This window comes from Polypterus senegalus, chromosome 3 (genome assembly GCF_016835505.1).
Source record: "Polypterus senegalus isolate Bchr_013 chromosome 3, ASM1683550v1, whole genome shotgun sequence".
NCBI lineage: Eukaryota > Metazoa > Chordata > Cladistia > Polypteriformes > Polypteridae > Polypterus > Polypterus senegalus.
This window is the reverse complement of record NC_053156.1, coordinates 264,862,346-264,874,429: the sequence shown is the minus strand read 5'-3', so window position 1 is coordinate 264,874,429 and position 12,084 is coordinate 264,862,346. Positions and strand designations below refer to the sequence as shown.

At 37.9% G+C, this 12,084-nt stretch overlaps 1 protein-coding gene across 2 annotated transcripts in view; it reads right to left on the bottom strand.

Moving 5' to 3' along the window:
- Positions 1-11,387, bottom strand: part of LOC120526126 — a 30,706-nt gene extending 19,319 nt beyond the window's left edge. Inside the window, exons 1-4 of one of the 2 annotated variants that reach the window (XM_039749078.1) lie at positions 11,359-11,387; positions 2,362-2,388; positions 2,113-2,142; positions 1,082-1,108 (exon numbers count right to left, since the gene is read on the bottom strand). Coding sequence is in view for 1 of the 2 variants with exons in the window: in XM_039749077.1 (XP_039605011.1) it covers positions 1,082-1,108; positions 2,113-2,142; positions 2,362-2,388; positions 5,864-5,917 (138 nt within the window). In the remaining variant the exon portion in view is untranslated. Of the gene's footprint in view, positions 1-1,081; positions 1,109-2,112; positions 2,143-2,361; positions 2,389-5,863; positions 6,064-11,358 lie in introns of those variants that run through there. The other variant, XM_039749077.1, reaches the window with a different exon arrangement.
- Between the last annotated feature and the right edge of the window lie 697 nt (positions 11,388-12,084).

The window sequence follows — 12,084 nt, the reverse complement described above, 5'->3', positions numbered from 1 at the left end:
CCTCGATCACGGGGGTTGCGCTCCAGAACCCCCTACTATAGATGAAAATCCGTGAAGTAGAAACCATATGTTTGTATGGTGATTTTGATATACTGTATTTTAAGGCCTTATAAACTCTCCCACACTGTTAACATTATTAGAGCCCTCTAGACATGAAATAACACCCTTTAGTCAAAAGTTTAAACTGTGCTCCATAACAAGACTGAGATGACAGTTCTTTCTCACAATTAAAAGAATGCAAATATATCTTCTCTTCAAAGAAATGCGTGTCAGGAGCAGAGAATGTCAGAGAGAGAGAGAGCGCACGACAGAAAAGCAAAAAATCAAAAAATCAATACGTGCTTTTAAGTATGCCAAATAACCGTGATAAAGCGGCCGCAATGAAGGGACTAATGTGAAGGTAGTCTTTCATCATTTTTTAGAGGAGCGTCCGTATCCTCTAGGCAAACAGCCCCTCTGCTCACACCCCCTCCGTCAGGCGCAGAGAATGTCAGAGAGAGTGAGAGAGACCGAGAAAAGCAAACAATCAAGCACCGCGCGGGAAGGATATCATATATCATTGAGGAGTTTTAGTTAATACGTAATACATGCTCTGATTGGGTAGCTTCTAAGCCATCCGCCAATAGCATCCCTTGTATGAAATCAACTGGGCAAACAAACTGAGGAAGCATGTACCATAAATCAAAAGACCCATTGTCCGCAGAAATCCGCGAACCAGCGAAAAATCCGTGATATATATTTAGATATGCTTACATTTAAAATTCGTGATGGAGTGAAGCCGCAAAAGTCGAAGCGCGATATAGCGAGGGATTACTGTATCCTTCAAACTAATATCCCCATTCGTATGTACTTATTTTTACGACCTACAGCAAGTGCCACCTGAACTGTATTATATTTCTCCTGAATGTCAGGCTTTCTTGATTTGTTTTTCTCCATCTTACTTAATTATTGACTATGGGAGATTCAGACTAGAATCCATGCCTTATATCGCTGTTGTAGATAATTGATTTCTTACAACAGTTTATCTGAATTTCTGAAAACATTAACAAAAAATCTAAAACAAAATCTTGGATTTTATTACCTGGAAAATGGCACACTGTACATACACCTGTAAAATTAAAAAGAAATCAGTGCTATAAAATACTTTTTAATATATTTTAAGGCTTTGTAAATGCAGGAAATACTGAAGATACATGTTACAAAAAACCCAAGTAAATTGAGTTTGACTACAGGTCATATGGCAAATTAGCCATCTTGCAGAGATGTACCATTTCACACTCTGCTAACAAAATGCTTATATGATATTTCTCAGCACTCCTTTTTTGTATTGTACCCATTGATGGACTTGTGCCCAATGTTGCTGTGATAGGCTTGAGAACCCTTAAACTGGATTAGGCACATTTGGTAAATGCATGGATGGATGAATTGTTTCCTACGTTACATTTTCTACTAGAATGTGGTGTCTCTGATGTAAATAAATATGTTAAACTCTTAAATTACATTATAAAGGTGTATGCTGTATTACTGTATGCTTGAGTATATCCTTTTTATTAGCAGATAAGAGGCAGGTATTATATACTGCAAATAAACAATGGAAATGAGTTTAACACATGTTTAGAATTCAGTTTATCAAAGCTGTCCTTTGTCACTAAACAAATGAATCAAACAGCAAAGGCATTTATGCAAATCTCAAAGAAAAAGTAATAAAATACTCTTGGTATTTTTACAGGTAGACTTTTCAAATTGCATGCTATTAATCTTGAGACACCACCAATACTTCTCTAGTTCAAGCACATAATGCGAAATTCAGCTATGAATAACCATATTTGATTGTGTGCTACGAGTATGATGCAGAAAGTTTAAAAGACAATGATGAATAAATAATAACTGAATCAGCAGTCATTCATTTTTCATTATAGCAATATCCATCCATCCATCCATTATTCAACCCGCTATATCCTAACTACAGGGTTACAGGGGTCTGCTGGAGCCAATCCCAGCCAACACTGGGCGCAAGGCAGGAAAGAAACCCTGGGCAGGGCGCCAGCCCACCGCAGATTATAGCAGTATGTCCTTAATAATTGGAAAAAAGCTAAAAACATTTTACTTTACCCAAAAGAGAACAGTAATGACTGCCAAAATCTGTAAAAAAAATAAATATAAACAAGTTGTCATGTATATGTGCTACAGCATGTTTATCTAGAATTACTTTTTAAAAGTATATTAAATACTGAGCAATAAAAACCACAATTTTTAAATATATCAAAAAAGTTTATCCATGCAAAGTTTCACATGGTACAGTTTCAGGAGACGAGAGGCCAGTTCACGGGAGACAAAGCACAAATGCAGTTAATTTATTACCTGACATGTGGGGATGAGAAAAATGATCTGCAAAAGACAGTAATTAAAAACATTATTGACAAAAATATCAGACAGACTGATTCCTAAAAACTCAACATTTCAATTATACAGGCACTGTAATATGTACAACATAAAATTATATTTTTTCTGGTCATTAATTATCCTTAGCAGAAAATAAAAATCACAAATGTAGAAATTGTAAATAAACAGTTACAGCAGTGGGCAGCTTCTAATCACCTAATCTAAATGCATGGAACAAAAATAACATACTTTTCAGCATCTCTTATACTTCTCAAGAAATATTGGAAATTCCTGTATTTCATGAATAAACATATAATTTTTATTTAAGCATTTATGTGCATTTTATTTTGACAACTGTACAACTGTACATTGGTGTAATGGAGAATAAAAATTATGCTCAGGAGTGAAGAAAAATTAACTGAATTAAAACCTGCACAAAATGTATTTGTTTTCTTAAATTTGCTTTATTTTTATTAAGTTGACACCTTTATCCAAGGTAGCTTAATTCATTTGAAAGATACAATTGGTTTTCTTTCTTCTGTTTTTCCAATTGGAGCACAGACAGGTGAAGTGATGTTGTTAGACTTTCAGATTCTTATTCCATTTTTAAATTATAAACTAAGAAATATGAAGAACTCGCGTCCCGCGAGATGAGACTTTGTGCCAAGAGATTCAACCACGTCCGGGTCCGGAAATAAAAGACAAAGAGTAGGACAGCTGCTCTACAGGCTTTTAAATGTTTGAAGCGCCGCATGAGATGCAGATCAGGTGTCACGGTAGCACCAGCAGCAGCAACCAACAGCTGATCGAGCAAAGAGAAGGTAAAAAAAACAATTTATTTCCCATTGTATCACCATTTAAGAGGGGGTTTCGGAGGAGCGAGCGCTTCTCCTTGGGTTGTGTTCAGCCCCCCACTTCACAACATGAGCGGCAGAGACGCGAAGTGGCTGGCGCATAGTGCAGGCCCGGGGGTTTGGCGAGCGAAGCAAGCAGGGGCAAACCCCCTAGTATATATATATATATATATATATATACAGTGGTGTGAAAAACTATTTGCCCCCTTCTTGATTTCTTATTCTTTTGCATGTTTGTCACACAAAATGTTTCTGATCATCAAACACATTTAACCATTAGTCAAATATAACACAAGTAAACACAAAATGCAGTTTTAAATGATGGTTTTATTATTTAGGGAGAAAAAATCCAAACCCACATGGCCCTGTGTAAAAAAGTAATTGCCCCTGAACCTAATAACTGGTTGGGCCACCCTTAGCAGCAATAACTGCAATCAAGCGTTTGCGATAACTTGCAATGAGTCTTTTACAGCACTCTGGAGGAATTTTGGCCCACTCATCTTTGCAGAATTGTTGTAATTCAGCTTTATTTGAGGGTTTTCTAGCATGAACTGCCTTTTTAAGGTCATGCCATAGCATCTCAGTTGGATTCAGGTCAGGACTTTGACTAGGCCACTCCAAAGTCTTCATTTTGTTTTTCTTCAGCCATTCAGAGGTGGATTTGCTGGTGTGTTTTGGGTCATTGTCCTGTTGCAGCACCCAAGATCGCTTCAGCTTGAGTTGACGAACAGATGGCCGGACATTCTCCTTCAGGATTTGTTAGACAGTAGAATTCATGGTTCCATCTATCACAGCAAGCCTTCCAGGTCCTGAAGCAGCAAAACAACCCCAGACCATCACACTACCACCACCATATTTTACTGTTGGTATGATGTTCTTTTCTGAAATGCTGTGTTCATTTTACGCCAGATGTAACGGGACATTTTCCTTCCAAAAAGTTCAACTTTTGTCTCATCAGTCCACAAGGTATTTTCCCAAAAGTCTTGGCAATCATTGAGATGTTTCTTAGCAAAATTGAGACGAGCCCTAATGTTCTTTTGCTTAACAGTGGTTTGCGTCTTGGAAATCTGCCATGCAGGCCATCTTTGCCCAGTCTCTTTCTTATGGTGGAGTCGTGAACACTGACCTTAATTGAGGCAAGTGAGGCCTGCAGTTCTTTAGACGTTGTCCTGGGGTCTTTTGTGACCTCTCGGATGAGTCGTCTCTGTGCTCTTGGGGTAATTTTGGTCGGCCGGTCACTCCTGGGAAGGTTCACCACTGTTCCATGTTTTTGCCATTTGTGGATAATGGCTCTCGCTGGAGTCCCAAAGCTTTAGAAATGGCTTTATAACCTTTACCAGACTGATAGATCTCAATTACTTCTGTTCTCATTTGTTCCTGAATTTCTTTGGATCTTGGCATGATATCTAGCTTTTGAGGTGCTTTTGGTCTACTTCTCTGTGTCAGGCAGCTCCTATTTAAGTGATTTCTTGATTGAAACAGGTGTGGCAGTAATCAGGCCTGGGGGTGGCTACGGAAATTGAACTCAGGTGTGATACACCACAGTTAGGTTATTTTTAAACAAGGGGCAATTACTTTTTCACACAGGGCCATGTAGGTTTGGATTTTTTTCTCCCTAAATAATAAAAACCATCATTTAAAAACTGCATTTTGTGTTTACTTGTGTTATATTTGACTAACGGTTAAATGTGTTTGATGATCAGAAACATTTTGTGTGACAAACATGCAAAAGAATAAGAAATCAGGAAGGGGCAAATAGTTTTTCACACCACTGTGTGTATATATATATATATATATATATATATATATATATATATATATTTAAGTAAAAAAAAAAAAAACAAGTTCATTCCTGCCTTGTGCTTAGAGATGCTGGATGTGTTTAACCACAGTCTTAGTTCTGATGTGAAATGGTGGGAAATTGTAATAGTTTAAAAGGCACAAAATGTGCTGTATGTCTCACATTTGGCCAAAAAATCATCTACAATACAACCTGATTTGCACCCTCTTTCCCGAATTTCTCCTTTAGAAAGAAACTGTTGCACTATGAGTTTGATTATCAATTATATGAGAGATTCTCAAAATTTCATTGAATACAACATCATATCAATTCAGTATCCCATAATGACAAAGTGAATTAAACAAATACTTATATTAATGAAACTTTGTTATTAATTTAAGTATTTGCTTATTTCACTTTGTCATTATGGGACGCTGAGTGTAAATTGATGGGTAAAAATAGCAAATGTATCCCTTTTAAAATGAAAGTAAACTGTACAGAAAGTGAAAGGTAAAACAAGCACTATGTTGTGGTTTATAGAATTATAGGCACTACTAAAAGTTGATTAAGCCATAAATGTAAGAAACTTCCTCTAATCGTAGTCTTTTATCTTTTTAATTTAGCAATAATTTACCAAGGATGTATTTCTCTTTGTCTAATTTTATGACAGGGACTACAAATGTTGTTCAGAAGTGTACATTGCATCAGAATCACTGTCTGTTTCTCCTATAAGTTTAAGTTTGACACTTAATCACACGCCCAAAAGCGGTTTCAGTCGGAAATACCAACATGCACTTACAGTTTTTATTTAATTACTAATTTATGTCGACCTGATGAAATGTCTTACCGTTTCATGGCATTCTCTCATGTCTTCTTTTGTCAGCCCAGTGGGTTCAGTCATTTTCTTACCTTATGTGTTTACTTTTTCAATATTAAGATTTAAATAAAAAACCTGAAAAATGTATTATATTGCTGCGTCTGTCCTCATTTAGACCTCGGCTGCAAAAAGAATGAAATGAAAATGAAAGTGCAGCTGTGAGTCATAAAGCCATGGGGAGGCAGCTGGTACTCATTTATTTATAGCTTTGCAGGTTTCACAATGAGCAAATTGATTTATATACACAAACCTCAGCTTTGAAAGAGATCGTTTTGCTTTGCCTTGGTTAAATTAAAACTTTTCCCTTGTCAATGGTTACACAGGACTGTGCTGATTAGTGGGCATTCTTGGCATTCTTTCAGGGACTTTATGAGCACACTCTGGATCTATGATGACACTTAATGGGTTGCTTAGTTTCGAGAACTGCTTGACAAGGAGCCATTTTGCTCTGGGAATGAACATTTGCATGCAAATTTGTTTTATTCTGCTTTGAAAAGGATCCTAATATGTGGACAAAACAGGAATCTTTAAAATGCATAGTAGGCTGCTTTGTGGGTTATTGATAGATCAAAAATACCTGAACTTAGCCTGTGTGATTGTATGCAGCAGGAACACACTGATATTTCACAAATCTGTTTACCATCTATTCATGAAACCTGTTGTAGACCTAAATTATTTTTTTCTAGAACCTCTGTTTCTATTGGGATCTAAAAATGCTTCCCCTGTAGCATCATTCTGAAGACCCATTTTGGCACTAGGGTGGCTGGAATTTCAGCACATCTACTGGGCACAACTTTTGTTCATAATGTTTTTTGAACCTTTCGTTTATAATTTCTACCAGACGGTTGTGGCGAGTGCCCTCTTCTACGCGGTGGTGTACTGGGGAGGCAGCATAAAGAAGAAGGATATCTCACGCCTGGACAAACTTGTTAAGAAGGCAGGCTCTATTGTAGGAATAAAGTTGGACAGTTTAACATCTGTAGCAGAGCGACGGGCACTAAGCAAACTCCTGTCAATCATGAAGAATCCACTGCATCCACTGAACAGGATCATCTCCAGGCAGAGGAGTAGCTTCAGTGACAGACTTTTGTCACCGTCCTGCTCCACTGACAGACTGAGGAGATCGTTCCTCCCCCACACTATGCGACTCTTCAATGCCACCCAAGGGAGTAAATGCTAACATATTCAAAGTTATTGTCTGCTTTTACATCTATTTTTATTACTCTTTAATTTAATATTGTTTTTTATATCAGTATACTGCTGCTGGATTATGTGAATTTCCCCTTGGGATTAATAAAGTATCTATCTATCTATCTATCTAATGCTCCTCACTGGAAAATGATGCTTGGAAATCCTTCTTACGGATAAGCAGTTACATTGACTACTGTAAGTTCTTTTCAGTCATCTCTGTAAAGTGTCATTAGAAACCTCAACTCAACCATCAAAGTTTCTATTTTTCTGAGGTGGCACCATTCAACAAGAGAACTTCATAGGCATCATTTGGCCTTAATTAGCTTGGTAATTATTTTAAAAAGTGAACACTGGACTTATTTTTTCATATATGGTTTCTGCACATCATGACGTACAGTTATTGAAACAAGGAACAAATATAGTAGTAGTACCTGATAAAGACTACAGATGACTGTCAGTTATGTCTTTATTTATAAAAATATGCAATTGAAAATGTATTTTTTTCATGTCACTGTACATACCACACACTTATGTTTTTGATAACATCTTTAATTTAACTCATGTACCCACGTCAGACCAATTGCAAAACTACAAGGTTAGCAAAGGAATCTGTCTTGACACAAAACAGTGAAAACACAGCAAACACACTGACATTGGGCCACTGTGGGCATATGTGGGCAGCCATCAATCACACATCTGAGATACATTAGGGCAGGGGTCTCCAACCTTTTTTTCCCTGAGAGCTACTTTTACAAAATGAAAATGGCCGTGAGTTATTCATGTTTTCTTACGTTTATTCTCATAGCTTATTTCAACCCAGACAAACTGAATAAGTTTGCTTTGCCTGAAGATTTACAGAATGTTGGTGTCCACAACTCACATTTTGCATTAAAACATCCCAAAAAATGTCAACAAGAAAGGTGTATGGTGGAGTGTAGCCACTTAGGTTCACTCGTATGGAGTCATTTAAATGTTCCTCTGTCAGTCTTGTTCTGAACTTTGATTTCATGACATTGATGTTAGACTCACAGAGCCATGGAGACCCAAACAAAGCAGACATTTTCAGAGCTGCTTGGTGAAGATTCTTATAGTTATCTGGCTCTACTAAGCTCCAGAAATGCTGAGAATGCTGCGGAGACTTTAGCTGCACATTATTTTGAAGGTTTACTAATATATAATATATAAAATACAATGTCTGTCTGTCTGTCTGTCCGCTTTAAACGAGAGAACTACTTAATGGATTTAGATCAGTTTTTTTCTATAATTTGCTTGAACATTCCGGTAGATTTTGTGACTTCTCTCATTTCGCTATGAATCATAGTTCGCTTGCGATACTAATTTATTTACGCAAATCCAAGAAACACGCAGTGGGCCGAGTGTGTTTGGGTGGTTCTCTTCACTCACTCGCCAGCTTTGGGGCATGTTCCTTAACTCCTCTTAACTACCGAAGGAGAAAACAATTGAATTCAACTTTGATATTTAAAATAAAGTCTTGCTTAAGTCTTGGTGAGTTTTAGTCCGGATACAGCGTATCCAGGAAAGTATTCACAGAATGGATTAAATTCATTTTTGTCCTCAGAATTCTACACACAACACCCCATAATGACAACTTGAAAAAAGTTTACTTGAGGTTTTTGCAAATTTATTAAAAATAAAAAAAATTGAGAAAGTACATGTGAATAAGTATTCACAGCCTTTGCCATGAAGCTCAAAATTGAGCTCAGGTGCATCCTGTTTCCTCTGATCATCCTTAAGATGTTTCTGCAGCTTAACTGGAGTCCACCTGTGGTAAATTCAGTTGATTGGACATGATTTGGAAAGGCAAACACCTGTCTATATAAGGTCCCACAGTTAACAGTTCATGTCAGAGCACAAACCAAGCATGAAGTCAAAGGAATTGTCTGTAGACCTCCGAGACAGGATTGTCTCGAGGCAAAAATCTGGGGAAGGTTCCATAAAAATTGCTGCTGCTTTGAAGGTCCCAATGAGCACAGTGACATCCATCATCCGTAAGTGGAAGAAGTTTGAAACCACCAGGACTCTTCCAAGAGCTGGCCGGCCATCTAAACTGAGAAATCGGGGGAGAAGGGCCTTAGTCAGGGAGGTGACCAAGAACCCGATGGTCACTCTGTCAGAGCTCCAGAGGTCCACTGTGGAGAGAGGAGAACCTTTCAGAAGGACAACCATCTCTGCAGCAATCCACCAATCAGGCCTGTATGGGAGAGTGGCCAAACGGAAGCCACTCCTTAGTAAAAGGCACATGGCAGCCCACCTGGAGTTTGCCAAAAGGCACCTGAAGGACTCTCAGACCATGAGAAACAAAATTCTCTGATCTAATGAGACAAAGATTGAACTCTTTGGTGTTCAGAGACATCCTGGATGAAAACCTGCTCCAGAGCGCTCTTGACCTCAGACTGGGGCGACGGTTCATCTTTCAGCAGAACAATGACACTAAGCACACAGCCAAGATGTGAAAGGACTGGCTTCAGGACAACTCTGTGAATGTCCCTGAGTGGCCCAGCCAGAGCCCAGACTTGAATCCGATTGAACATCTCTGGAGAGATCTTAAAATGGCTGTGCACCGATGCTTCCCATCCAACCTGATGGAGCTTGAGAGGTGCTGCAAAGAGGAATGGGCGAAACTGGCCAAGGATAGGTGTGCCAAGCTTGTGGCATCATATTCAAAAAGACTCGAGGCTGTAATTGCTGCCAAAGGTGCATAGACAAAGTATTGAGCAAAGGCTGTGAGTACTTATGTACATGTGATTTCTCAGTTTTTTTATTTTTAATAAATTTGCAAAAACCTCAAATAAACTTTTTTCACATTGTCATTATGGGGTGTTGTGTGTAGAATTCTGAGGAAAAAAATGAATTTAATCCATTTTGGAATAAGGCTGTGACATAACAAAATGTGGAAAAAGTGACGCTGTGAATACTTTCCTGATGCACTGTATTCTCTTGAGTGTATGCCACATTGAAAAGACAGATTGCAATTCAGATTGTCGATTGTGATATGATTTTTTGGAAAGATCGCCCACCCCTAATTTGACTAATCAAGTTTTCAAATTTATGTAAGATTCATTAACCCTTTGGCAAGCTACTTGGAAAGGGGTTGCAAATTACCGGTAGCTTGCGAGCGACGTGTTGGAGACCTCTGCATTAGGGCAACATAACAATGGCACAGTGTGGGCAGACAGACTGAGAAAATAAATCTGGTAATGAGCCTGAAAGAAGCCCATACCTCACTAGTCCATCCATCTGTTTACTTTACCTGCTTATCTAGGGTATCAGGTCACAAGGCAGCTGGAGCCTATCCCAACAAACAATGGGCATAAGCAGGAATAGCCCCTGTACAGGTGCCAGTACTCATGTAGGCCAATAAAGCATCACCTATTCACCAAACTTGCATGTCTTCTGACTGATATAGGAAATTGAAAGAAACCCTCACAGTGTTGCAATCCTAAACACAAAAACACTACCATAATATAAATATACTGTAATTGAAGAATTGGGGTTAGGGTTAGGTAAGTTTTAACATCTGAAATGAAAAAAATGTGCAATTTTATCCAATATAAAAACAATACATTTTGAAGTGGTGCAAATTGTCCTTTGTACTTGTACAATCAAAATATAAAATCCTCTGACAATTCTAATCAACAGCATTACTGTGACCACATTAAAAAGTGGGAATCTAGTAAGCAAATTTTTAACTTCTAGTGTTTTTATAATTTTGAAATATAATTTTGTTTTGGTTAACCTTACTGTTATAGGATCTGGCTGAAATTGTAAATCCTTAACCCTGAAGAAATGTATAGTATTTGTTATGTTATGTTCTTGTTAACAGCCATAGTGTAAAACACACTGACTGATAATCTAACAATAACCTTAATGTAAAGTTTACCTCCAATAGAGGGTTTTTATAAGGCATCCTTTTGTGTCAGTTAGACAAGAAATAAAGAATCATAACGTCTCGGCACAGCTAATAATCAAAAATTGGAGGGAGACATTGAGTTTAAGCTTTTACTTAAAAAATACATATACAGTGGAACCTTGCTATACGTCCTTAATTCGTTCCAGACCCTTTGACTTATACCAAACAAATTTTTCCCATAAGAAATAATGGGAAAATGATTAATCCGTTCCCATGAAAAAAAAAATCCTATTGCTATTGGCATATTATACATTGATGGGGTTGTATAAAATAATTTAAACACTGCTTAATACTAAAATACATAAATACAAAAGCAATTAGATGAAATAAATGAAAATTTTACCTCACTTTACTTTTTAATAACATCTTTGTTTTCACAATCGTAGATACCGTCGCTCTTGGCAAACAGTATGCAACAGCCATGTCCCGGATACGCATGCCACCTTCATACTTTTCAACAATCAATTCAAATTTACATGAAAAAAACACAAAATCACGTTGTGACGATGCAGGTTTGCTGTATGCTCCCATCTGCTGCTGGGGAGCCCTTGAACCCTACACCGTCGGTAATGTGCCTCGCTGCTAACCTCATCGGTAAAGCAAGGGGGTGGTGAAAAAGTGCAAAGTGCTTTAATTCAATCAATTAACAAAACAAGGTGTTCAAATTAAAATGCAGTCTCCAAAGTTCCAATAAATAATCTATCAGAATTGAAACATGGAGGTTAAAAACAAGAGAAAAAAGTCTTCTTAAAAACAACGAAGTTAAAATAGAGCAGGAAGCATTCTTTAAAAAAAAAAACAAGAAGCAGCCCGGTGCCTTTCTACCTGTCGGCCCCCCTGCTTCCCAAAAGGGGAGTCGCCCTACTTGCAGCTGACGTTAACTCTGCCTACTTCACTCGCTCGCTCTCTCTCTCTCTCACTCACTCACTCACTCAACCTCCCATCCGTTCTTTTTTACTGTTTATCAAGATAAGCAGCCCCAGGAACAATCATGAATGCGGACGGTCCCTCACAAGTGCACTTTGGTGAGAAACGCCCATATCGCTAATCGCCCTGACAACCTTCAGCC